Raw genomic sequence first — 27,045 nt, forward strand, 5'->3', positions numbered from 1 at the left:
CACATGGTACAGTTTGTGCGAAAGATAAAATATGTTACCACATCAACATGAGCACAGGCGGAAATTTCAAATTTGTAATATAAAAACAATTTAAAAAAAATACAATGTTAAAAAGAAGAGTCATATCGGGAACAGAGTTGATTAACCTTCCATGCTTTTCCTGTGTTTAAGTGCAAGTTTTAAAAAACTACATAAAAACAGGGTGCTGTCGCTATTTAGCATTTGAAGGTAATAAAGTGCTGGTCTGTATTGTGCAAAATGGAGCCGTTGTAGTAAAGGTTTTAAAAACAATTTACGAGGGACTATATAATATGAGCAGAAGAATAAAAAGTGTGCCAGATCTTGTGGAGACTTATTGTCGCAGCCACAAGCTGGCAACACTTGGCCCCTGTGTGCCCCACTTGGTACAGCTAGCAAAAGGTGGAACATGTCAAATCGAAACCTTGTGAGCAAAAAGCGTTCGTGACCCGACAGGGGCCAGACTAGGTAGGGTTCCATATGGAGGGTCGTTTTGGTGAGAGCATGCAATCTCACACTGTTTTTCGCATACTCTCTTTCCTCCCTTGCTAAATACCTAGTTGTCATAAAGGTATTCTTCACGTAAGTAACATCAGATTTGGTTATTTTCTCTGGGGCTAGAAAGAGGTCGGGCCGGCCTAGTTCAGAGAGGCATCTTTTAATATATTTTAACCACGGGATCTTGTACTTCCCTTCCCACTCTAAAGCCTCTTGCAGGATGTTTCTAGTGAGGGGTATATCTGGATTTAGCCAACTGTTTAGCCAGCATAACAGGGGGTTTACCGCGATCCTATCACTTAGATAAGGCATACCTAATTCTGTGTGGACAGAGAAGTTTGCCGCACCCCTAGGGAGCCTTAGAACTTGCTTTAGAAAGTTGTTTTCGATGACCTCAAGGGCGTCTATGGATTCAGAACCCCATATTTCACTCCCATAGCATGCGACTGCAATGCTTTTGGCTTGGTATAGCTTCAGAACAGCGGCCACTGGGCTATTTCCCATTTTCTTAGCAAAATCCATTATACCTGCGTTTACGCGCACTATCTCGCCCTTTTTCTTTTGTATTGCAGGTGCCCAGGTTAATTTGTGGTCAAAAAGGACACCGAGATACGAGAAAGTCCTAGTTGTCGGTATTTTTTCGTTGTTAACAGAGTGGGGGTAACTTTTTTTGGGGCCTGAGCCGGTCATCATGGTGAAAGATTTCGAATTATTAATGCTCAGACCACGGGAATTCATGAATACAAAAAAAGAATCAAGCAGAGTTTGGAGGCCGATCGCTGTTCTAGAGATTAGGACGGCGTCGTCAGCATATAGCAAGACGGGCACGCCCTTCCTCCCTATGTATGGGTAGTCTGCACCGGTTTTTAGAAGGTGATCCTCCAGGTCGTTAATATAAAGATTAAAAAGAAACGGGGCTAGGATGCACCCTTGTCTAACCCCGCGGTTTATCCTGAAGTCCCTAGTTACTTTCATATCCTGTGTGAAGCGAACATTTGCTCTGGTGTCCGAATGTAAAGCTGATAAAACATTTATGAGATTTTGCTCCACACCCATTTTTTGCATGACCTCCCAGAGCCTACCTCTGTCGACGCAGTCGAAGGCGGATGATAAATCCATAAAGGCCATGTGGATAGACCCTTTTCTGGCCAGGGTGTATTTGCCGTTTATTAGATACAGGTTCAGACATTGAGCTATCGTGGAATGACCTGGTCTAAACCCGTATTGGATGGGTGACAGAATGTTTTTTTCCTTGGCCCAGAGTACTAGCCTATTTAAAATAATACCCCCCACCACCTTGGCAATTGAGTTGATCAATGATATTGGCCTATAACATGTTACACTTCTACGATCCCCTTTCTTGAATACAGGCACTATGGTCGAGGACCCCCATGATTTCGGGCAACCTTTGGAGATCCCAGCGTTTATTACTGCGGTGAGGACTGGTGCCCATAGCTGAGTGTCTGATTTAAAGAGGTCAGGGGGAAGACCATCAGGGCCTGGTGCTTTGTTGCTAGTCAGGCCCTGGATACCCTTTACTACCTCCCCCACTGTGAAACACAATAATTCTTCGTCAGGAATATTAAAATCAATGTCCGCTTGTGCATCGTCACTTTGGAAAATTGTTCTAAAATGAGTTAACCACTCATCCTCGGGTATGTTTGTCCCGATCACAGAGTTACTGGGGTCGTCGAACAGGGGCTGGTTTATAATCTTCCAAAACTTAGAACTATTACCCAGAATTGCTGGATCACTCAGAGAATCCCAAATGCTTGCCTTCACCTCTTTCTTTCGGGCTGCTAGAGATGTCTTGTAGATGTTTCTCAGTTCTTTTACAAGGATAGGATCTCTGGGGTTGGCCTTTAGTGCTTTTTTTAAGTTTCGTCCGGCCTTTGAGCAAGCTTGGTGAAACCATTTCGGGTGGGGTTCATGATGTCCCTTCGCTGGTGTAGTTAACAGTTCACCAATTCTGTCTACCACAACTGAAAAGGCGGTTAAGGTCACTTCAGGTAAGGTGGTGGGGGAGGCACAAAGTGCGAGTTCTTTACCACAGCTGTTATTAATTGAGTTATATAGGGTGACACTGTCGACTTTTGACCACTTCAAACGACGATTTCCATTTATTGGCTTTAAACGGCCACAATCTTTCCTGGGCTTTCGAAGTTCGAAGATACCTCCTCTAATTTTCATGGAGATGGGATTATGGTCACTGAACAAGCTTGTTTGAATTTCAAAGCCAGTTACTAGATCAGCGAGATCTCTTGAAAGGAGAATGTGATCTATATAAGTGCCGTTTCTAGGACCTTTATACGTGGGGACGTCAAAAATATAAGAATCCTCTGATGTAGACATTGCAACTGTCAGGTTCCTGTCATCAGTTAAGTTGTTAACATGGGTACCTCGTGGCGAATGATCAAAGTGGAAACCAGATCTAATATTGCATCCTAAAAGTCCAATTGGTGTTTCTGCAGGGTTACCACATGGATGCGTATTAAGGTCTCCAGCAATGATGGTGCCGCGGGGCAGACTTGATGCTTTAACTTTAAGGAAGTTATGTAGATGAAGAATGTTGCACTCCCTATTTGATGATACAGCATTATAGAAGTTAATGAGGGTCAATGCCCTTTTGCCCCTCCTGAGTACCAGAGTTTGGATATGTCTATTGTTGGATTCCCTGTTTGAGACCTGACAGATGAGTGCAAGGCTAACGTAAACTGCCAAGCCCCCCTTAGATCTTCCACTGTTCGATGGAGTTGCCGGTAGGAAGAAGCTTTGGAAGCCTTCGATATGTACATTTACGTCTTCCAGCCATGTTTCTTGGAAACACAAGATAGTATAGTCTTTTATATGTGATACCCATGTTGGATCCTTTACCTTGGAAGCCAGGCCTGCAACGTTCCAGGACAAAAGTTTTATGGGGCATGGTGATGTATCATTTGGGCTTACTTCCTGGGCGTTGGTTATAGGTGGGGGTGTCACTTGATTCCCTTGGTCAGTTATTGTGTCTGCTTGTGTATCAGTGCTGGGTAGAGAGTTTACAGCACCGGCAATACCGCAATGGGCTTGAGTGGACGGATGTGAGGGACTAAACTCGTATAGGGGCAGTGTGCTCTCTATCTGGTTAGCTAAAGAAGCTACCTCGTGGATTTCAACTAACCCTTGAGTAGAATTGTTTGTACACTCTAGTATAGTACTCACTGGATTATTGGGAGCTGTTTCCATGCATAAAAACTCTGAGTATGTGGGAAAGGGGATTAGGGGTACAGTATGTCAATCAATCTCATCCAGATATTCTGGGGCGTAAAGCATGTCATATCTGTTTGAGACGGGGACCCCATAGTGCATGTTTAACTGTTGTGGATGTGGAAAATACTGAGATTGTGGGTGGGGTAGAAACTCCCTTCTCTCCTGATGGTATGTACGATGTCTATTTTGCCTGTTAGGCCATAGGAGTTCATTCCTCTGGTTAATGTGGTCCAGCGGGGTAGGTGGTTCATACAGCCATGGGGTTTCCCTAGCTAGGTGATACGCCGTTTGCTCAGGCGGCCCCCCCTGTCCATAGGTTAGATGGGGTTGTTTTACATTGTGACCGGGATTATTGGAGGGGTAAAAATAGCTTAGATCCATTGTGCGGATCAGGCTGTTGGTCACGCCACTTTTCCAGCTGTTCACAAAACTAGCTGCGCGACTATCACCGAAGGTTACCACGATGCAGTCACCCTCAGTTGATTTGAATCTGGTGCCCACCCAGTCTACTCTTTTCACATGTGAGATATGGCCAATTATGTGTTGTGGAATCGGTCTATGATTTGTCAGCCAGTGGCTGACCTTATTTTTTAGTTCCGCGTGAGATTCTGTTTTCTCCTCCGGTAATTTAGGAACCCCAATCATAACGCTGGTATAAGGACTGGATTCAGGGGGAAGGTTTATGTGGGATGGTCTTTTAACTGCCACTGGTTTTGGCAATTTATCCCCTGTTTGCAATATAGGGATACTCAAATGTGTGGTTTTAGTTTGACTCGTTTGATCTAGGTGGGTTTGTACTAATTTGGCTGGGGAACTTTCAGCGGCCCATTCACTTTCCTCGGTTTCATTGTCAGGTGGAATTTGGACATTTGTCAGGGTAGTGGCCACTATGGGAGGGGGGTTAGGCACCGTGTCTAGATTTTTTCTCGGCTTAGAGTGGGGAGTTTTATCCAGGCAAGCTGGCAGAGTGTGGTTATTTGCAGTGTTGTGAGTAGTTTGCTTTGTCCTTACTGCTTTATTATGACTTGAGGCAAGTGAGCTGCGAGCTGGTACAAAGGTGGAGGTGGTTTTTGGTGCGTTCAATATTTTAAGTAAAGTGGAAGTTGCATCGTTTTGGGCCCTTTCGAATTTCCCTAGAGCCTTCTCGATGTTAATGACTCTCTCACTAATGGGCTTCAGGAGGGTCTTGAGTAGGGCTTCTAGTTGACCCAGGAGTGGCTTGTTGTTTGTCGGTGTATTGTCTGACTGGTCTGAGTGGGCAGTAGTCATATCTGTAGGGCCTGTCTGCTGCTTGCTCAGGGACGACCCTAGCTCCTGACCAGTTGAGGGAAAACAAAGATTTACTGCTATGGGTGTTGGGTTAGCCAGTCTAAAAGTGGACCAAATATCTTTGGCTAACTGATGTTTTTTGGCCTTTAAGCAAGGTATTTTTTTTAACTATAGTTGTTTTTTTTTGTTTCGCAGTCTGCAGGACCTGTTTGTATGTTTTGGCCCTGATCTCTTAGCCGGGGGAGGTTCTATTCCTGTAGGTGCAGTGAATGTTAAACCTGCCGAGATTAAGGACCCAGGATCTGAGTGGTCTATGGACGGCAAGCATGTATTAGTTCCGTTATTGCTAGGCACTATAAGGCTATTGTCCCTGCTGCTGCCTAGGGAGGGAATAGTCAGGGCAGTTGAAGTGTTGTCTCTTGTTTGGGGACTTGGAAGCCCTGTGAAGGACAACATTAAGATTGATTCTTGTGAGTTCATTGTATTGTCTTTAGAATTAACGTTTTCGGTGGTATGAAGAGAAAGATCCGGAAAGCACAGATCTGGCGTTAGAGATAGTCGTCTTTCAGTGTCCTGGATAGCGTCAGCCACCACGCTGATTGTTTTCTGTAACATTAAGTCAATAGCGGTTATTGTAGGAAGAGGGGTTTTAGGAGCACTTATAGTTCTTGTTACAGATCTAGTGGCCACGGGGGTCTTTCTAGTTTTGGACATCTTCACGTTACTTTCCGAGATATAACAGTAATGAGAGGCTCCCCTTTAGTACGCGGCGGATAGAGAGCAAGGGGTGTTACGGTACCTTAATGCTGACGAAAGGGGAATGGCCCGTCCCGTCCTCCTCGGTCCCCTGAGGGCCACAGAGGGCCCGCCCTTTGCCCGGGCTTAGCCCGGCGCTGCCCCGCGCGATGAGCACCCGCTCCTCTGCAGGTGAAGGCTTCTTTTAAGCGCCTCCTGGCGCGCTCCGCCTCGACGCGACTTCCGGTCGCGGAGGCCGCTGGGAATTGTAGTTTTTCCCTCTCCCCCACTCTGCAGCAGCGCTGTTGTTGTGAGGCTGCGGCGGGGGGAGGATGATCTCAGCGGTGGAGCTGCAGCGAGGTCGGCGAGACTGGCGTTCTTTGGCGGTTTTTGGAAACCCGGTATGGCGTCGTTACTCACAGTGACTTTTGCTGGCTTTCAGGATGAGCACCCGCTCCTCTGCAGGTGAAGGCTTCTTTTAAGCGCCTCCTGGCGCGCTCCGCCTCGACGCGACTTCCGGTCGCGGAGGCCGCTGGGAATTGTAGTTTTTCCCTCTCCCCCACTCTGCAGCAGCGCTGTTGTTGTGAGGCTGCGGCGGGGGGAGGATGATCTCAGCGGTGGAGCTGCAGCGAGGTCGGCGAGACTGGCGTTCTTTGGCGGTTTTTGGAAACCCGGTATGGCGTCGTTACTCCCAGTGACTTTTGCTGGCTTTCAGGATGAGCACCCGCTCCTCTGCAGGTGAAGGCTGCTTTTAAGCGCCTCCTGGCGCGCTCCGCCTCGACGCGACTTCCGGTCGCGGAGGCCGCTGGGAATTGTAGTTTTTCCCTCTCCCCCACTCTGCAGCAGCGCTGTTGTTGTGAGGCTGCGGCGGGGGGAGGATGATCTCAGCGGTGGAGCTGCAGCGAGGTCGGCGAGACTGGCGTTCTTTGGCGGTTTTTGGAAACCCGGTATGGCGTCGTTACTCCCAGTGACTTTTGCTGGCTTTCAGGATAAGCTGTAGTAAATCTTCTCACATTTCTGTAGAGCTTTCAACAGAGGCAGAACTGGCAGAAAAACTTAAAGCACGCCCGGAGACCAGATGAACCTGAAGTCGTTCTCTTAGGAACCATTTGGGGGAAAGTGTATAGCACAAAAGTAAAGACAAACACTATCTGTCCTGGGTTGTATCAAAGAGTAGTTTAAGTAATGAAAACCCCAACCTGGAGATCACCTCTGTCCCTCCAAGCAGCAGCTCTCATTTGTGGCTTCCATCTGAAAGAAGACTATTGGAACCCACTTTCACATTGAGGGAGCCTACGACATGGACCAGTACAAAAAAGATTCCCCATCGCTGCATCCAATTCCACAAGTGATTCACCTCCCAACATAGGGTCCACTACCACACACCACACTGTCTTTTGATATAATGGATTCATAATGGTGTGGTCTGAAATAATCGTTAAGATACTCCCAGGGGTGGAAGAGAAAAAAGTCTGCACAGCAAGACACACCCACTGCAGCGTGAGCACTTTATGTGCAGGCACTGCTCTAACACGGACCAAAGAAAGACATAGATAGATAGATAGATAGATAGATAGATAGATAGATAGATAGATAGATAGATAGATAGATAGATAGATAGATAGATAGATAGATATCTGGAGCCCATCAATGAGGAACAGCAACTGATGCCACCGCATCGGTTGGCACCTAATATACTCCTGAGTCTTGTGGTCTAGAGGCAGAGTTGCAGCTGGAGCAGCCTGGTGCCAGCTGGCAGTGCTAGTTATTCAGAGCTAGGAAAGCGTTTTCCAGACAAGTTTGATGCCACAAGGAGCATACATAAGATGTGTCCTATGTATGTGAGAAGATGTATCTACTAGAAATCGTGCACTCTGCAATGTCAACAAAATATTATGTGTATGCTCAGATTGCCTGATTGCGACATTTCTTTCTTTAAAACATTGTCAGGAGTGCTCTAATTGGATATTAGAAGTGAGAGCTTTAGACATAATAACAAGATTTATTTTTCAGATACCGAGTCCATTGTGATTTCTAGGCTGTAGAAGAACACAAGGATGGCTTCATGTAAAAACTTTCATACGAGACATAAATTCTGTGTGTTATGATGTATAAAAAATTATGTGGTTATTCTCAAGGCATTTGACGTATTAATCTAAGAACAGAGGCCTACTTCTCCATTGACTTCCCACACCCATACATGATGAGCAGCAAAGGCAGGTGCCAAACTGAATCACATTCTACAAGCCACTGGCTTTTTCAGATATTCCTTTTATAAGGAGTCATATTTTAAACAGATTCACCAGCAGACCCGGCAGGTGCTTTTAACAAGAATAATACAGACCTCATGCCTTGTAGCAGTATAATAATTTTCAACATAAACTAAGGTCAACATTTTACTATAGGTCTTCTAGGACCAAAGCAAAATCTCACTAACCATGTCCCAACAGGCCTGCATAAATTAGCCCAATAAGGAGATGGTACTGACCTATACCAGTGCTAGGCTAGCTGAGTAGAACATGTGCTTTCTAAATGCCACAATCCTCTTAAACTCCTTATCCGGACGAGTTGTGGGCAATAAATTGGGGTTCGCCTTACTGACTGAAGCCTGAACAACCATATTACCTGGAATAGAGAAAATCAGAATTGCCAGGACCCAGTCTGTGATGTCTGGCCGCATAACTATTCACCAGTAGGAAAGAATCAGGCTTAGACTAGATGTTCATCAAGATATGAGGAAAGGCCTCAATGGAAGGGAGCAAGGGCTCAGATGTGGCTGTCCAGGAGTAGTAGGTCCCTAAGAACATTGGTCTTTATCTCAATAGTGTCCAGTTGTAAACCCAAAACCTCAACCTCATGTCGGACTACCACTGGGAATGATACAATCTATATGTCGGTGGTCCCAATGCCAAATTCTACCCCGGGACTTTGAGCAGGACCTCCGTTTCGTGATGAGAGCTCAAGCACCATAGAAATACATGATGTGGATCTCTGGCAGCAGATATCTGTTTCCTAGAGTTGTGGCTCACCTTCCCTGGCACACTTACTGTGACAAATTTTGGAGTCGTTGGAAAACTGACAAAGTTGGGAGCAGAGCTACAGAACTGCATCAAAGGATGTGGAAAGAAAGGAACTGATCTCAGCGCGCAGGGGTGGTACTTAGATGTGGCTCCACTCTTCTCACTTCCGGGCATATGAAGCACCACAAAGTCATACACCACCACATACAGACATGTATGTAGCATTGCAAAAAAAAATCCAGATCCAGTCTGGCATCTGGGAATAGTGGAAATGTGAGGTCTCTGTGGTGATAAGCATCCATCAGAAATAAAAAACTACATTTCTACCAAGGGCCTCAGTAAAACGTAGCTTCATGCAAAGTGGTGTTAGTGGCAATGGAAGAGAAGTAAACCAATAGATGTACAATAGAAGACTCTCCGGATCATTCAACCTGGTGGGTGGCCCGCTGACGTACCTGGTCAGCTTTGGCTATGTAATATCTCCCATGGCAGAGTTCTACTTGCTAAATTTAGAGATGCCATGTCAGGAATCTCTGCCTTTTAATGGAGCTGCCACTGAGGTGGCTCCACTGAAGGCAGTGGTTCTTTACCAAGTAGAGGCCACTTTTATTGCATCCGCTGGCTAAAGTATTTTCTTTTGCAGTTGTTCATGCAGGAGTTTGTTCTTACAGAACAAAGTAACAAATGCTTTACATAGATGCAACTCTATCCTCGACTGGGGGGCTCAGTGACTGCTCTGACCATCCTGGGTAGGACTGGCGGGGCTGTGGAGGGCATGCTGTGAGATCAATTGTTTATGCAGCACACCCAACTGAAGCTCTGCCAGTGTAAACCTAGAACCTCCCCAACTCCAAGTAGTGCAAGGGAACTGAGAGTGGCTGGGTGGGAGCACCACTGGTTTTTGGCAACTCTCCTATGCCGTCAACCCAAAATGACCCAGACCTTTTAATAGAATTGTAAATCTTGTTTTCTTTAGTATTATAAAATTGTTATTCTCCACCAGTCCAAGGAACAGGATATGTGTGGCCAGAATATGCTGTCCCACAATGCCCCATAACATGCAGCTTAGACATCTGTGCATGGACTACCTATTTCAGTTGAAGTCCAGCCTTCATGTCCATTTTGTCCTTGACCTTTTCACAGTGACCACCTTAGGAGGCCTGTTGGAAATCATCTGTCTGTTATCATTTTCCATTGCCTTTCTTTAAGAAGTAACTTTTAGGTTTGTTGAATGCCTATCCAATCTTTGGCCTTGCATGGATTCTACATAATAAGTAATCAGGGGTATAACAATCTTAAGTCTTTTGCCTCAGTACAGGGATTTTATGTAAGAGTTCCAACCTGAAATTAAACTCCAAGCTCATTCCATCATTGGTTCATCTGCAGGGACTATCTGAAAAGGATAACTACATGATCATGTAAACTGGAACATCATACTGGAGGCATCTCTTCTAGTGTGGAAGAAAAAGGTATTTTCCATCTATTAGCATCACTGCCCAAACTGTCAATAATATGTCATTGAAAGGGGCTGATATCTCAGGTACACGGAACAGAAACAAGTACTCTAAGAATTAAAGTTATTCAAACCTACAATGAGGCATAGTCTAACATTAGTTACCTTTTGTGGTAGATATGAGAGTTGCTGAAGGTCTGGACATTGTCACACTTTTTAGGAAGCCCTCTCCCGCATCAGGATTAGATGGACAATGAGAGCTAGAGACAAGAAATAGATTTGTGTTACATACAGCATACAGTTATCACTTTTAGATCTAAGAACATGAGACCACACTTAACCTGTGTACAAAGTTTACACAACCATAGCTAGTGAGTAAGATGAAGCGGTGTTACTTTTCTCGCTCAGTGAAGAAATGCTTGGAAAAAAATGAAGTTTTGGCCCTATCACAGTTGAAAAAAATTACAATTACCTATAGGTTTCAGTTGTAATTACAATTACAAGTAGAACTCAAACCAGGGTTCACTAGTAATTACAACTACCTACTGAAATTACCAGCAGTCTTGAGACTAGGACTCATTTGTGTAATCACAATTACCAACAGAATTGAGACAACGGTTCAGTTGCAATTCCAATTGCCAGAAGAACTGAAAACCAGGGTTCAGTTGTAATTAGAACTGCCAGTTGAATTTAAACAGGGTTCAATTGTATATGCAAGTTACCTTTATGTGGAATGATCAACAAATAAAAGTAGTAGTAACACTTCCATTACCAAAACATGTCGCTCTCACAAAGAAACCTGGTAATGCCATATATAAAAATGAGCACATTTTACATTTTATGAATGATGGTTTCAGATGACAATCAAATAAAAGGCAGACCCCTTCAGCTTCCTTTGAAAGGCTGTAAAAGATAAAGAGCCAAAGTACCTCTCAGACCTTCTTGCATTTAACTTACTGGCAGGACTCCCTACTCCAGCCATGATCAAATGCTGCACCACCCCAATTGGTGCCTAAGGAAATCTCGAGGCAAATTACTTAGTGTTAGAAGGACCCGGTAAGGGTAGAGACACTTACTGAACTAGCGCCAGGGGGGGACCAATGATCACGGGTGCCATCTCAGCAACGCCACACCGGACTACAAATTCCATGCTCATCTGCTTTGTTTCCACAGGAATACGTCAACAGGCCTGACCCGGAAGTACCGCCCCCGCAAACCGGAAGAGAAAGACACGAACCAATGAAAATCGGGCAGGTTCAAATAGGAGGGTCAGAGAGCATTGGCGCGGGAAGAGTAGGAAAACGCCAGAGTGGAGAGGACGAAAGAGAAGAAGCGGGACCCGAGGGAAACGGAGAAGACGCGGGACCTGAGGAGGAAGACGTGGGACCCGACTTACCGGACGCCAGAACACCAGGAAACTCAGAGGAAGGAGAGGAAAGCAGGACTGGTGGTGTCCTGAGGATGCTGGGGAGCGGCCGTAACTCAGGAGAGTTACGGCAGAGCCGGTGAGTACTAACGGCTCGGGGTTACTGGGAGGGGGGAGAAGCAGGAGGGAGAACAGGGTGGGACTCGTGAACAGGAGGGCATTAACTGGTATTGTGAACCTTTTATTTGGGAGAAATACGACAGTCTATGGTCTGAATACTACTTGTCGTCGAATTCTGCTATATCATTGTGCACCCTTTATTACCTCTCTTAGGCACTTAAATCCTAAAGACCCCCTTTTCCTCTCATCCTGAACTCGTTTTAGGCTCTTTGTTCATAATCCTTTCCAAACTTGACACACACAAACTGGATAGAGCACAAAGGTGCAGTGAAGGAAGATCAAACCCATAACATTAGAACCTCATTCTTACGGTTCCACTATTTGTTTCTTTTATCCTCCTATTAGCCTCCGGGGAGACCACCTCGGTCAAGAGGATCCAGAGAGCAAGACAACACCTTTGCCAATATCAACCTCCTCCGGCTCATCACAGGAGTCATCGTCAGAAGAAGAAGAACACCAAGAACACTCCTCCCACCAATTTGCAACCCTTCCTATTATCAATAAACCACTTTCTGTTAAACCCCTACTTCAGCCTCCACGCCTGTTTATCAAACCTGCACTCCCACAAGTTGAGGAGAAGTGGGATTGAAAGGCAAAATGGAGGCTGCCCTAGCGAAGATGGCTGAAAACCAGGAACACCTGGGTAAAGTTATGGAACGTTTTTTTACCATTGTGGAGGAAGATCAAGGTAAGTTACAGCAAGTACTAGCCGGACAAGGTCAGACCCACGGAGCCGCCATGGATAAACTCACAGAAGCCCTAGGTCAACAACGAGGCCCAACCACCTTGCCATCTGTAGTGCTGCAGCGATATGTAGCTGGGGAGGAACCCAATTTCTTTTTTAGTAATGTTGAGCGAATGGCAAATGCAGCATCATGGCCCACAGACAAATGGGGGCAATATCTGGGTCCTCTTTTGTCTGGAGATTTACAAGAAGCATACCAGGCAGCTACCCTTCAAGGGGCATTCCCCTATGAGGAGATATAAAAATGCATCCTGGAAAGGCTGGGAATAGAAGATGAGACATATAGATTAAAACTAAGACAAATGAAGGAAAGACCTCAAGAAACCCCTCGCGCCTTATACTTCAGGGTAAAGGATATGGGGGATCGTTGGCTAAAACCCGCAACCACTGACAAGGACGGGATCATGGCTAAGATTTACCTACAACAGTATCTAACATCCCTTCATCCACCCATTCAACGCTGGGTCCGACAGCAAGCTAACCTCACCTTAGAAACAGCAGTGGAGATAGCCAGTGCATATAATAGGGCACAGGACTTCAAAAAGGGAAGAGAAGAAGTTACGGGGAAGACAGGTTGACATGCACCCCATCGACCGTCCAGACCCCCATTAGCCAAGAAGCCTGAACCTCTTGCTCTCGTTCCCAGTGCCCCTCTGCCTAGTATCCCGTTTATTCGACCACCGGCGGCAGGACCGCAGTGTTTTCAATGTGGTGGGATGGGGCATATAGCTAGATTCTGTCCACAAAAAGAGGAACCCATGGAGATAGGGATGGCCCGTAATTACTACTGCTCTCCCACAGAAAAGAAGTTACCCCCATATAGGTGTACAATCTCCTTGAATGGACAACCTGTTACTGCTTTAGCTGACACTAGATGCTTGCACAGTGTAGTCAGACCCCAAGACCTTGGTAGTAACATAGGTCCCCTAGAAGGAATGGTGGCTATTAAATGTGTACATGGTGACACCAAACCATACCCCACTGCTCGGATGCTTATACAACATCCCCAGGATTTAGGAACAACCTTAACCGTGGGACTGATACCTCGATTACCCGAACAAGCTATTCTAGGAAATGATTATTATTAACTACCACAGTTGTTAAAAGATTCCTCTTTGGCTGAAGACAAGTGGTTTGCTTCCGCCCCTTTTTCTAAAGATACAGAAAGGGGCCATCTTCCAAACCCCGGAAAAGTCGAAGACAGAAAGGGCCGAGAAAGGGAGAGACCCCCTGGTGATGCCCATCATTTCTGTGGAAAACCCATGTCCTTCAGGAAGCATGGAATAAGGCACTTGAGGAGGAAGACCCACAACATGTAGGTCCTTATTTTTTTACTAAAAATGGCCTATTGTACAGAAAAGGTAATCCTGACCAGAAAGCACAGCTGTTAGTCCCAGAGCCGTTTCGAGAGAAAGTGTTGTATCTTGCTCATTGTCATCTTTTAGGGGGTCATTTTGGGGCTGACGAAACAGAGAAAATTGTCTTTGAAAAATGTTATTGGCCAGGTATATATCATCAGGTTAAGAGATATTGTAGGGAATGTCCAATTTGTCAACGGCGCAGCCGTTATTAACCTCCAAGGGCACCATTGCTTCCCCTTCCTATCATCGATAAACCTTTCTGTCGAGTTGGCATGGACATCATTGGGCCCTTGTTACCCTCTAAAAGTGGGTGCAGATATGTACTTGTCATAGTTGACTATGCTACCCGATTCCCCGAGGCCATATCACTTCGCCGACCTGACACAGCCAATATCGCCAAGGCTATGATCGGTGTTTTTTCTAGGGTGGGTTTCCCAAAGGAGATCATAACCGATCAGGGGCCCCCTTTGTCTCCAAGATGATGAAAGACATATGTACACAGTTAGGAGTAAAACAAATTAGAACAGCAGCCTACCACCCACAAACTGATGGGCTGATTGAAAGGTATAATACTACCATTAAGACCACCCTGAAAAAACTGTTGGACCTAGAAGCCTGGAAATGGGAAGACATTCTTCCTTTGGCTCTATTGGCCATTAGATGTAAGGAACAGAAAAGTACCGAGTATTCTCCCTTTGAGGTATTGTATGGTCATAAGCCCGTACATTGCTGATATGGCCCAGGAACACTGGGAAACAGAACAAGATGAAACAAAACCTCTTCCTGAATATGTCTCCAACCTAAAAACGCATTTGAGACAAATCCGAAACATTGTCCGAAACAATCTGGAAAATGCACAGATCACCCAAAAGAAGCAATATGACAGAGGGGCTAAACCTAGGTCTTTTTAAGCGGGGGACCTCGTATTGCTTATGATGGCTTCATCGGATCAAAAGCTATTAGGACAGTGGCAGGGACCCTATAGAGTAATCCAACAGGTAACCCTGGTAACCTGTCGCATCGAAATAGATACCAACAAAAAAAATATCCCAAATATATCATGTGAATTTGCTTAAGAAATGGGAGGGGCCTGTTCCAGTGTCAGTCAATAGTGTGGAACCACAAATACCACTGTTCCATCAGTGTATTGATCCCGATTTGCCCTGTACTTTGAAAAGAAGACCTGACCAAGGTGTTACAACCCCTTTTTCCCTGTTTTTTCCACGTCCCCAGGGAAGACCACTCTCATTGAACACACTATTAAAACCCCACCAGGTAAACGGATTACATTAAGACCATACCGCATACCAGAATCCCGCCGTCAGATTATAAGGGAGGAAATACAAAAGATGTTGCAGATGGATATTATAGAACCATCCAAAAGCGAATGGAATTCGCCCATTGTGCTCGTACCAAAGCCAGATGGTTCAGTGAGATTCTGTATTGACTTTAGGGAAGTAAACACAATTTCTGAGTTTGACACATATCCCCTTCCACGAGTGGATGCAATGGTGGAAAGAATAGTGAGAGCTAAGTATATTAGTACCCTGGATTTATGTAAAGGGTACTGGCAGATACCTCTAAAAAAATAAGACAGAGAAAAGACAGCTTTCTCAACCCCTGATGGTTTATACCAGTTTAAAATGTTACCCCTTGGCTTACATGGGGCGCCTGCAACATTCCAAAGAGCCATGAACATGATATTAAGACCTCATGAAACATATGCTGGGGCATATATCGATGATATTGTGATATACAGCGATACATGGGATCAACATCTGGCACACCTCTCCCAAGTCATTCAAACATTAGAGTCACATGGGTTGAGAATCAATCCAGCTAAGAGTCATTTGGCTGCTCAGACGGTTAGGTACTTAGGGTACCTATTAGGAGAAGGAGTCATAAGACCACAGATGTCCAAATTATCGGGAATTTCACAGATACCTTTACCCAGAACCAAACAGGATTTAAGAGCTTTCCTTGGGTTGTTGGGTTATTACAGAAGGTTTATCCCTAGGTTCTCGCAAATGGCAGATCCACTAACTGATCTTCTGCAGAAAAACAACAAAACAGAAGAGATATTACAATCTCCTCCTACCAAAGTGTTGCACTCCTTTGAGTCCTTAAAGACATCCCTAACTTCTGATTCTCTCCTGATAAGTCCTGATAATTCCCGTCCCTTTATTTTGCAAACAGACGCCTCAGACCAGGGTCTAGGAGCTGTTTTATCCCAAGAAACACCACAAGGGGAAAAAACAATTCTTTACATTAGCCGTAAACACTTTCCCTGAGAGAAGAACTATGCTACCATTGAGAAAGAGGCCCTCACTATCAAATGGGCTACAGAGACCTTACGGTATTACTTGGAAGGAAGAGAATTTACCTTTTTCACTGATCACGCATGGTTAGCAAGGAATAAGGGTCACAACGAGAGGGTACTGAGGTGGTTTCTCTCCTTACAGCCCTATAGATTCGATACTAGACATAGAAAAGGGAAATATCAAGGGAATCCGGATTACCTGTCTAGATATCCCCAAAGTCCAAACCCTAGAAGAAGGACAGCAAGGGAAAGGGGATGTGAGAAGGACCCGGTGACGGGAGAGACACTTACCGGACTAGCGCCAGGGGGGAACCAACGATCACGGGTGCCATCTCAGCAACGCCACACCGGACTACAAATTCCATGCTCATCTGCTATGTTTCCACAGGAATACGTCAACAGGCCTGACCCGAAAGTACCGCCCCCGCAAACCGGAAGAGAAAGACAGGAACGAATGAAAATTGGGCAGGTTCAAATAGGAGGGTCAGAGAGCGTTGGCGCCGGACGAGTAGGAAAACACCAGAGTGGAGAAGATGAAAGAGAAGACGCGGGACCCGAAGGAAACGGAGAAGACGCGGGACCCGAGGAGGAAGACGTGAGACCCGACTTACCGGACACCAGAACACCAGGAAACCCAGAGGAAGGAGAGGAAAGCTGGTACGAGGACTGGCGGTGTCTGGGGGATGCTGGGGAGCGGCCGTAACTCAGGAGTTACGGCGGAGCCGGTGAGTACTAACGGCGTGGGTTACTGGGAGGGGGGGAGAAGCGGGAGGGAGTATAGGGTGGGACTTGTGAACAGGAGGGCATTAACTGGTATTGTGAACCTTTTTTTTTTGGAGATATACGACAGTCTATGGTCTGAATACTACTTGTCTTCGACATCTGCTATATCATTGTGCACCCTTTATTACCTCTCTTAGGCACTTAAATCCTAAAGACCCCCTTTTCCTCTCATCCTGAACTCGTTTTGGGCTCTTTGTTCACAATCCTTTCCAGACTTGACACACACGAACTGGATAGAGCACAAAGGTGTGGTGAAGGGAGATCAAACCCATAACATTAGAACCTCATTCTTACGGTTCCACTATTTGTTTCTTTTATCCTCCTATGAGCCTCCGGGAAAACCACCTCGGTCAAGAGGATCCAGAGAGCAAGACAACAACTTTGCCAATATCAACCCCCTCCAGCTCATCACAGGAGTCGTCAGAAGAAGAACACCAAGAACACTTCTCCCACCGATTTGCAACCCTTCCTAATATCAATAAACCACTTTCTGTTAAACCCCTACTTAAGCCTCCACGCCTGTTTATTAAACCTGCCCTCCCACACTTAGGGAATAGGAGTCAAGTTGAGCAATTCGCTTCCAAAGAACCTTAGGCTGATTTTCCAAACTTTAAATCAAGGCACCATCAGTGCTTTGCAACTTTTGTATGGGCGAATATTAACATTGGGATAAATGTCCCTGTGTTTTTGTTTTCTTCCTGTAAATACCTGGGCTGTTTTGTGTTAATATATGTGAACATCTGTTCTTGATCACTTTGTCACTTTTATTATTGTAATGGTATAGTTTATGGTGTATAATTTCTGTCTTGTGTTGAGAAGTTGGGTCCTCTGGCATTGCTGAATATTGTAAATAAAAGTAAAGAAAACTAAGCATCTCTCTATGTCACAATAGATGGATTCTCATTCCAGTCATCAACTCTGGATAAGTCTTTGTATGTACATCTTATATTGTGACTTTAAAAGCTTCTCCTAGGTCAACATGGGGCAACTGCCTGAACGGGTGATGGTAATAACAAGTTTACATATCATAGCTTGAAAATATATGGTTGGACTAGTTTCTATATTCTCTTCAGTTTAATGCTCATGCAGGTCTGCACCACCTTCCCCCAAGCCAAACATGCCTCCACGAGAACTGAGGGTAAATATCTCCCATTACCAAAAAGGAAAATGAACATGGGCTGTGTGTGCCTTATCAGAACGAGCATGTTGGATCAAACATATAATGCTAGCAAATGCTGACCCACATCCTCAGTGTTTAGCAAATGCATGCATTGATATTCAGCTGACTAATTAACAGAGTTGTAAATCTTCAGTAGGGTGCAAGACTGAAAACAGAAGGAGTATGAAGAACCTACCAGGGCCAATGCATGGTGTCAAAATCTGGTAACGGGATACTGAACATATCCTTATAATATCTATATATGGACTTCAAACACAGTTGTAGGAAACGGCCTGGACACACTGGAAATAGCAGAGATATCCATTGCCTATTATAGACTGCCTTCCAACAGTCATAAGTAGAGCTTTTTTCATTTACCTATGATAAATTATTCTCTGTAGGCAATGACAATTCAAGGTCAGGCAGAGGAACCAAGAAGTCAAACAAAGAAGGGCTAGTCGGTTTTTTTTACTAAACAAAGTGCTTAAAGATCAACAGCATTTTACAGCAGTTACCTAAAAATAAGTCAGCGTCTAGATCATTAACACTTAAAAACAAACCCGGGTAAACTTCCAAAAAGGAACAGATTCCCTACGAGAAAATGTGCTGTCTGCACCCAAACTTTACAGACCAAAACTCATTGCTTCTAGATTTAGAAGTGACATCTAAATAAAAAAGAGCTGCAATAGAAAAACTACATTCAAAAAGGTTGTGGCACATACAAAGAGATGTCCATCGGTGAAGCAATGTACTCCAACAAGAACAGAAAGTAATTTCTAATGACACAATGAAAAAAAACGTTAAACTCCAATTACCAACATTGTGAAACAGATATTGAGGCATCACCTAATAAACACTTGCACATCATTGCACAACTTGAACTTACAGAATGTGCACACTCCTATTTATTTTAAGTGATTTCACACACAATTGACATTTATTTTGCTCATTATGTGTGTGGTTAGACCATTAGTTCGAAGTCATTGTTCTCATCCGTAAATATTGCTATTTTTATGTATTTAATGACTTGTCTCCTAAATGAGGCCTTTGAAGACTGAAATTCATTTCACTTTTCTTTTTATCTTGCTAATGACAGCTTTAGCAGTCTGGAAGACCCCAAGTCATCAATTATTTAAAATAAATTTACAATAAGAAGTGTAAAGGGGATTTTTTGTTGTACTCTCCTTGAGCCACTGGCTTTCATGTGTTATTTTACGTTTTCTTATTACTTTGGTATCCATGAAAGCCATAGCCTTCAGTGCAGATAGGATTCCATACATATACTTTGAAAATACTAACCCTTCATCGAATGCATCTACAAAGTAGTATTTTTGTATAAATCTTTAAGTTAACCACTTCTAATGCAAATTTCATCTTCTGACTCCTTTTCATAACACTCTTCTATGAGGGTACCGCTTTACTCTGCTAACAAGGTCTTTATGTAAAAGGGGCCCTGCTCCCTTCTCCATATTGATGCAGCTGATGATGATGCTTTTAAATCTGATTTTGTTTCAAAGAAAACCAAAACAATACACAAATAAGCTGCCTCGTTATTACAAAAGTCTTCTTCTAAAAGAAGGCATCATAATGGTTTTGCCAATACTTGTTTCTATAGGTGTCCTTAATTTTCATTTCCCACAATACTTCACAAGGGGCATGCAATGCTCCCAATAGCAGTTGGAAGGCACACCCGATGATGCATATGTATGTAGGAAAGTGGCTTATTTCTATGCTCCTTATTGGACATAGACAACAACTACATTAGCTATACAGAAGGCACTGCTTCTTACTGAATCCATGGTTCTTTGATGTCTATGATGTTGCATTTCTTCATCTCTGAGGTTCAAATCGATCAGCATAGCATCTCTATTATATAAGAAGTAGATTAATAAAATGAGACTAGATTGAAATCAAGGGAACCCTGTCTAGGGGAGCCAAGATTATGAAGGATCTATAGTTCAAATATTTTGGTAAGGCCTGTAAGTTTATTTGTCGGTAAGGTAACATAAGCTGCAACCATAGGTAGGATATGTCCTCTACCCACATGGCTGTAAGTCAATGTGCACTGTTATCTACACTTCAAAGCCTTTGGATAGAAATTACTCTAATGTTTCTAAAAAAAAGAATTAAGAACACATAACAATATGAGATGTTATGTTATGTTATGTTACATGAATTTATTAAGCGCACGGCTACTCAGGAGTGTCCCGGCGCGAGTCTAAAGGGGTATCATCGTAAAGGAGCTTCAGATAAAAAGATGGGTTTTCAGTTTTCTTTTAAAAACCACTAGATCTTGAATAGTGTGCAGATCCAGCGGGAGAGCATTCCAGGCAATAGTTGCCTTCATTGAGAAGGAGCCACCACCAATCTCTGACGCTTAAAGAGAGGGACATGGGCCAGGAATAGAGATCCGGAACGCAAGAAGCGTGTAGGGGCATAGAAAGACACCCGCCTCTGTAGATAAAGAGGCCCGCATCCGTGAAGCGCACGATGGGCCATAATCAGTCATTTAAATTTCAGTCTGGCTGCTAACGGCAGCCAGTGGTAAACACGCAGCTGATTCTGTACACTGTCCCTCGCTGACAGCACCGACAGCAATCTGGCTGCGGTATTCTGGACCACCTGTAGCTTCTTCATTAGATAGCTCGGGATGCCAGAAAAGAGGGCATTGGCATAGTCGAGCCGGGACATAATTAGCGCACATGTAATTGTTTGTCTCGCCGCAGCTGGCAGAAGGGGAAAGAAGCTTCTAAAGGATTTAAGCAGGCCGAAATAGCCACCAGCAAGCTTCTTAATGTGTGCTGCGAAAGAAAGCTGCTCATCAAACCAGACCCCAAGGTTTTTTGCCAGTTTCCCCGTGGAGGTCAGACATGGGTAGTTAGGAGGCCAGAGCTGCTCTCGGAAATTCGGGGAAAAGGTGCCAAATAGCGGAATCTCCGAATTCCCTTCATTGCATTTGAGCTGTGCATCCGCTATCCCGTTAAAAACTGTGGCTAGGCAATGTTGGGCCTGAGATACAGAGCCCGCCCCTTTATCCCAGGTGAAGAGCAACTGGGTGTCATCCGCATATGCCATCACCTTAGCCCCCAGCTCCTCTGCTAAATATATCAGAGGAGTCATATAGATATTAAATAGAAGCGGGCTAAGGGCGGACCCCTGCGGGACACCCGTTGAAACCTCCTGAGGAGAGGAGGAGAAGGGGGACTCCAGATCTGCTCAGTCCGAGCATCCAGAAAGGAGCGGAGTTATTCCCACACCACACCTGACAGCCCAATCCTGGCCAGACGCAACAGAAGCAATGGGTGCGGGACCGTATCGAACGCAGCCGTAAGGTCGAGCAAGATAAGCGCCGCCCTCCCGCCCGAGTCCAGACAGTCCTGTAGGGCCTCTGCCACCTCAACCAGCACTGTTTCCGTGAAGGCTGTCACAAATCTGAATTTGCAATATCATGATTTATTATTTGCTGCTTATATTGAACTATGATAAGAAAAAAAAATCCACACTGAGCACAATTTTAAGAAGTGGAGTATAATAGTGTGATTACAAAATGATTCTATAGAAAATGTTTAATCTTAATTGTATTAAGTATCTTTGTGAGATGGGGCACTAGAGGGCGCACTAGCAGCATGGCCGCACTTCTGTGAGGCTCCTGCAGCCTGGAGTTATAATCCGCTAAATTATCCTGCTTTTCCATCGCCTGCTCTTCTTCTGACCCTGGATCCTTGAAGGGACCGCCACGATACATCCTTGGTCCTAATTATATGTGATTCCGCTGCTCCTGGCCGAAGATATGCCCGGTTGAAGATCTCCCCGAAGGGTGCCCTGGAGGAGACTAGCGCTGCTGACCGGCTCTCCACACTACCTGAGCCCGCGGCGCACCACGAGGTGGGAGAGCCCTGACGCACGCCTCCCGGCGGTTCTCCCGGTGCAGTGCTACTCTGCTGGACTCGCTGCCGGAGTAAGGGAACGGCGGTCCGGTGCTCTCTTGGGACGCTCGGAGATCCGATGTGATAGCTGCCGTGGTTACAGGCTGAAGAGGTACGTTGCTGGAATCGGGGCCAGCAGCCATGTCAGGAAGCGGCCATTGTGTGGACGGGTGTGGCGGGGTTCCTTACCTGCTCGTGCCCCTGTCTGATCACGATCCTTCCCCGCCTCGGTTGTGTGCCGATAGACCTACTATCAGCTGCACTGGGGTGATTTTCTGCGTACATCCTCCGGGTGTACTGCTGATACAGATCTGTCTTGTTTTTGGCGCCATTGACACTACAGTTTACGTGAGCCCAGGGAGGCTCGCCTCGGAGAAAGACATACTATGCTGCAAATGCCGGCGCTGGAGGGGTAATGCAGGTGTGCAGCGGGACCTCTTTCATACCACGCTTTTTTTATGCATTCTACCTTTCGCCTCGCCTGGGGGTGTTGTGTCTTTACTACGGGGCACTGCCTTGACTGCTGGGCCTGCTGTGAGAGATGCTGGTGACTGGGTGACACTGCTACTGGCTCTGTGGTGATCTTCTACACCGCCTGTGGAACGGACTATGGATATGGCTTAACATACTTCCGGGTTACATACGAATCCACAGTGCTAGTAGGCCTCCTCTACTGCTGGGAGTGTGCGGGCACGAGGGTCTCCTGCTGTTACCTGGGCTCTTTCTGCTGTGGTTGCTGCCGGAGTGCGCTGAGGCCTATGGACCACATCTGCGCGGTGCTAGAGCCTGCGAGCTACGGTCTGCCCTGAATCCCCTGTGAACAGTTTGTACCGGGTGACGGACGGAGGGGCCCCCTTTGGATTACGTCGCGGTGTGATTACTGGTTAGCTCGTACATCCTTGTTACCCCCAGTGGGTGCTTTGAACGGACACGGGCACATTGCCATGGGTAAACCGGACAACAAGCAGCCGAAGCTGTCCTTTGATTCCATGGCAGGATTCCGGGAGCTCCAGATCCTCCCCTCCTGTCACTGATGCTGCTCCGCAACCTGTTACCCCGGACTTTCAGCAGATGCTACAAGAAATAAGACAGGAGTTTGCTACTATCGTGGACAAGGTGGATAAATTGTCATCACGGATGGGCGCAGTGGTGCAAAAACTAGACGTACATGAGGAGCGCATCACGGCGGCGGAACAGCGTATTTCTGACCATGATGATACTGCGGCTACCCACACGATGCAGCTGGCGAGAATGGACAATGTACTATGGGTGATAGCTGCAAAGAATGAGGAGTTGAAGGCCAGAAGTCGGCGCAACAATATACGCGTGGTAGGTGTGCCGGAGACGACAAATGTGGGGAAGATGGAGACGTATGTGGAGAAGATTCTGATTGGCGCGATTGGTGCGGAGGACTTCTCTAAACAATTTATTGTGGAACGGGCACACCGGTCCCTCGGGCCAAGGCCGCCACGGGTACCCCGCCGCGCCCAATCATCGCGCTCCTCCTGAACTATCGGGACCGAGACGCAGCTCTTTGTGCAGCCCGCACTGCCCGTACACTCTCCTATGACGGGGTCACCTTCTCCATTTACCCGGACTTCACGCCAGTGGTGCAGGAGCAGCGGCGCAAGTTCCTTGATGTTAAGAAGAAGCTCAGGGAGATGCAGGTGGACTATGCTCTGCTGTATCCCGCAAAGCTGAGAGTAACACATCAGGCGCAACATTTTTTTACGAACCCGCAACAGGCGGAAGACTTTGTGAAACGCCTCAGGAGGGAACGTGCTGCGGATAGACGACGCGAGGAAGGAGGGCAGGAGGGTTTCCATTCGGCCGATGAAGATGTATGATCCTTAACACCCCCTGGGCTACTGTTGTACCTTGTACTTTTAGGGTCTGGACCGCAGTGACCGCCTCAATTGACTTTTTCTCGACTTTGTACTGTTGGATGCTACTGTGAGGAATTGCGGGCTGGGGCTACTGGATGCTGTCGAAGGTCATTGGAGGAGTATTATACTACGATGGTAATGTACTCCAGGCACCCCCCCAATGCCTGGGCCGTGCATACTTAGAACGTGAAGGCCAATGGCGAGGTATGGGGGGGCGGCCATGTGCGCCTCTAGATTACACCCCGAAGGGTATTCCCCATTGAACTGGAAGTTTCTTATGCAAATGTCTTGTTGGGTGGATGTTGGTGTGGGTGAGGGGGGGGCTTGTAGTCCTGACAGGTTGGGGTTGTTCAGGTGGGTGGAGGGGGGCTCCTCTGATACTGAAGTACGATGGGCACATGGGACTGTGGTTTGTTATCATGCTGTTTGCTGCTTTGCTTTAAATATGCATGCCTTTTTGGACCAGGGATTTGACGTTCTTGAGGCCGTACTGGGCCTCGCATGTGCTGATATGCTGTGGAACTGTCTTATGCCTGCTGCTCGTCCCCGGCGTTGCCATGAGGGGGGAGGGGGCGATGTCGGGGGTCTTTTGGCGGGATTGCTGTAACTGTTAGCCGGATGGTCTATATTGGGCTTGCACTGTTGCTGGTTCTGACCGTGTGCTCAGTACATGTTGACTACTGGTTGGCGTTGGGCGGGGGTTGTCGAGTTCAGGGGGAGGGGGATGATAGGGATGATTGTGGTGTGGATCTGGTACGGATGAGAATGCATACTGGTATTCTGCTACACTGTTCTTCGCCTGAGAGGCGACGTTGTCATATGGTGCTGTCTGCGATGATGGTCTCTTTGCACGGATGATGGCTGATGGTGCGCTAGATAAGATATCGATTATGTCCTGGAATGTGCGGGGGCTTAATGATGCCAGAAAGTGTAGGAATGTGCTGCAGTATTTAGATAGACATATAATACAGATTGCTTTCCTGCAGGAGACGCATTTGCGCCCAACTGCTGATCCTAAATTTGGTAAGCAGTGGGCCACAGTTAGGAAATTTTCATCATACTCGTCCTATGCGGGTGGGACTGTTGTGCTGATTAAGAAAACGCTTCCTTTTCAGGAGTTAGGGGTGAGAGTGGATCCTGATGGGCGATATGTGATTCTGTGGGGGAGACTTGGGCTGGACACTGTGGTATTTGTGAACTGCTATGCGCCAAATGTGGATACACCTGCCTTTTTTCTTACACTCTGAGGTCATGTCATAGCTGTGGATGCCACGCATGTTGTGTGGGGCGGGGATTTTAACTTAGCACTGAGAGCTGTGGAGGATAGATCTGACGGGAGCCATCAATACAACGCTCAAGCTAGGGATGTGTTACGGGGTGTTCTGGAGGAAGCAGGACTGGTAGATAGCTGGAGGCACGCTCACCCAGACGGTAGAGAGGGCACACACTTCACGGCACATGCTCGCACATGGGTGCGGTTGGATTATGTCTTTTTGTCACGGGGGCTTGTCGTAGGGATACACAGGGTGGAACATCTTCCCAGAACAAACTCGGATCACTGCCCGGTTCGGTTTACACTATTGATTCCGGGGCTTCATAGGCCGCGACCCCCCTGGAGACTATTTCCTTCAGCACTGTTGGATCCCATATTTAAGGCAGAGCTTGGGGAGGAAATAGAGGCGTTTTTTCCCAGAAATAAGGGGTCGGTGAACAGTGTGGAAACGATCTGGGAAGCGTTTAAAGTGACGATCCGGGGAGTTACGATCTCCAAGAGCTGTGGGGTGCTCAAGACTATTGTTCAAACCATCAAGAAACAGGAGGCTGATTTAAAAGATCTAGAAAATAAAATGCTTATCAGCACTGACCCAGAACTCAGACATCAGTTTCGGGACAAACTTTCGGACTTTGAGGAGGAGGCGGCGAGGGAGGTGAAGCACAGAGGGAAGTACTGGACCGCGAATAAAAAATTTGTGAGGGTGAGAGACCGGGGAAGGTGCTTGCTGCACTCACAAGACACCCACGATTTAGTACGGGGGTGTTGGAATTGGTCCTGAGGGACGGCACCCGGTGTCAGACTGCGAAGGAGATTCAGGAGGCCTTTGTGCACCACTACACACAGCTATACACTACACACCAGGTGGGGGAGGCCAGATATGGGGGGTTCCTTGACGATCTTGCTTTATGCTGGCTGTCAGATGACCACAGGGCATTTCTTGGTAGGCCCCTTGAGGTGGAGGAAATCAGAGACGCCATTATGGCTCTGAATAATGGCAAGGCGACAGGGTTGGACGGACTCCCTGCCGAGTTTTACAAATGCTATGTTGATATTATGGCTCCAGTACTCAAAGAGGTCTTTGAGGAGTCCCTGTAGATAGAGATTCTGCCGGGATCCATGAGGGAGGTGGCGATTACCTCTCTACTTAAGCCTGGCAAAGATCCCCTAGACACAGACTCATACTGTCCTCTATCGCTGCTTAATTGCGATGCAAAAATACTGGCGAAAGTTCTGGCAACACGACTCTCGTTGCTTATGCCCACTATAGTACTGCCGGATCAGTCCGGTTTTGTTCCGGGACGCGCGACCTCTCATAATCTTCGCACTCTATTTTCTCTGATCCCGACGATAGCTCCTGACATCCCTGTTGCCGCAGTTTTTTTGGATGCTACGAAAGCGTTCGACTCTGTGGAGTGGAATTATCTTATTGACATTCTATGTAGAATGGGCTTTCCTAGGATATTTATTTTGTGGGTGAAACTGCTGTACACCCAACCTGTAGCCAGAGTGATTGTGAATGGTGTGCTCTCTCCTCCACTGCAAATAACGAGAGGGACTAGACAGGACTGTCCTCTTTCCCCACTTTTATTTGCTATTGCCATAGAGCCGCTGGCTTGTCGAATCCGGCAATTGCATAAAACAGTGCGTTTAACTGTTTTCAGCGCCAAACAGGGATCTCACTGTATGCGGATGACGTCACGATATATGTGAAGGATCCGCAGGCGAATCTCAACTCGATACTGCAGTGGGCTCGTTGCTTTTGGAGGTATTTCGGGCATACATATCAATTGGAAAAGGTCTCAAT

At 46.2% G+C, this 27,045-nt stretch overlaps 1 protein-coding gene across 1 annotated transcript in view; it reads right to left on the reverse strand.

Annotated features, from left to right (window-relative positions):
* The window catches only part of DNAAF8 (dynein axonemal assembly factor 8), a 1,006,155-nt gene that overhangs the window by 490,059 nt on the left and 489,051 nt on the right, over nucleotides 1-27,045 (reverse strand). The window contains exon 16 of the mRNA XM_086939618.1: nucleotides 10,405-10,499. Within this exon, the coding sequence (XP_086795744.1) occupies nucleotides 10,405-10,499 (95 nt within the window). The remainder of the gene's footprint in view (nucleotides 1-10,404; nucleotides 10,500-27,045) is intronic.

The sequence above is a fragment of the Lissotriton vulgaris genome, chromosome 10 (genome assembly GCF_964263255.1).
Source record: "Lissotriton vulgaris chromosome 10, aLisVul1.2, whole genome shotgun sequence".
In the NCBI taxonomy this organism is placed as follows: domain Eukaryota; kingdom Metazoa; phylum Chordata; class Amphibia; order Caudata; family Salamandridae; genus Lissotriton; species Lissotriton vulgaris.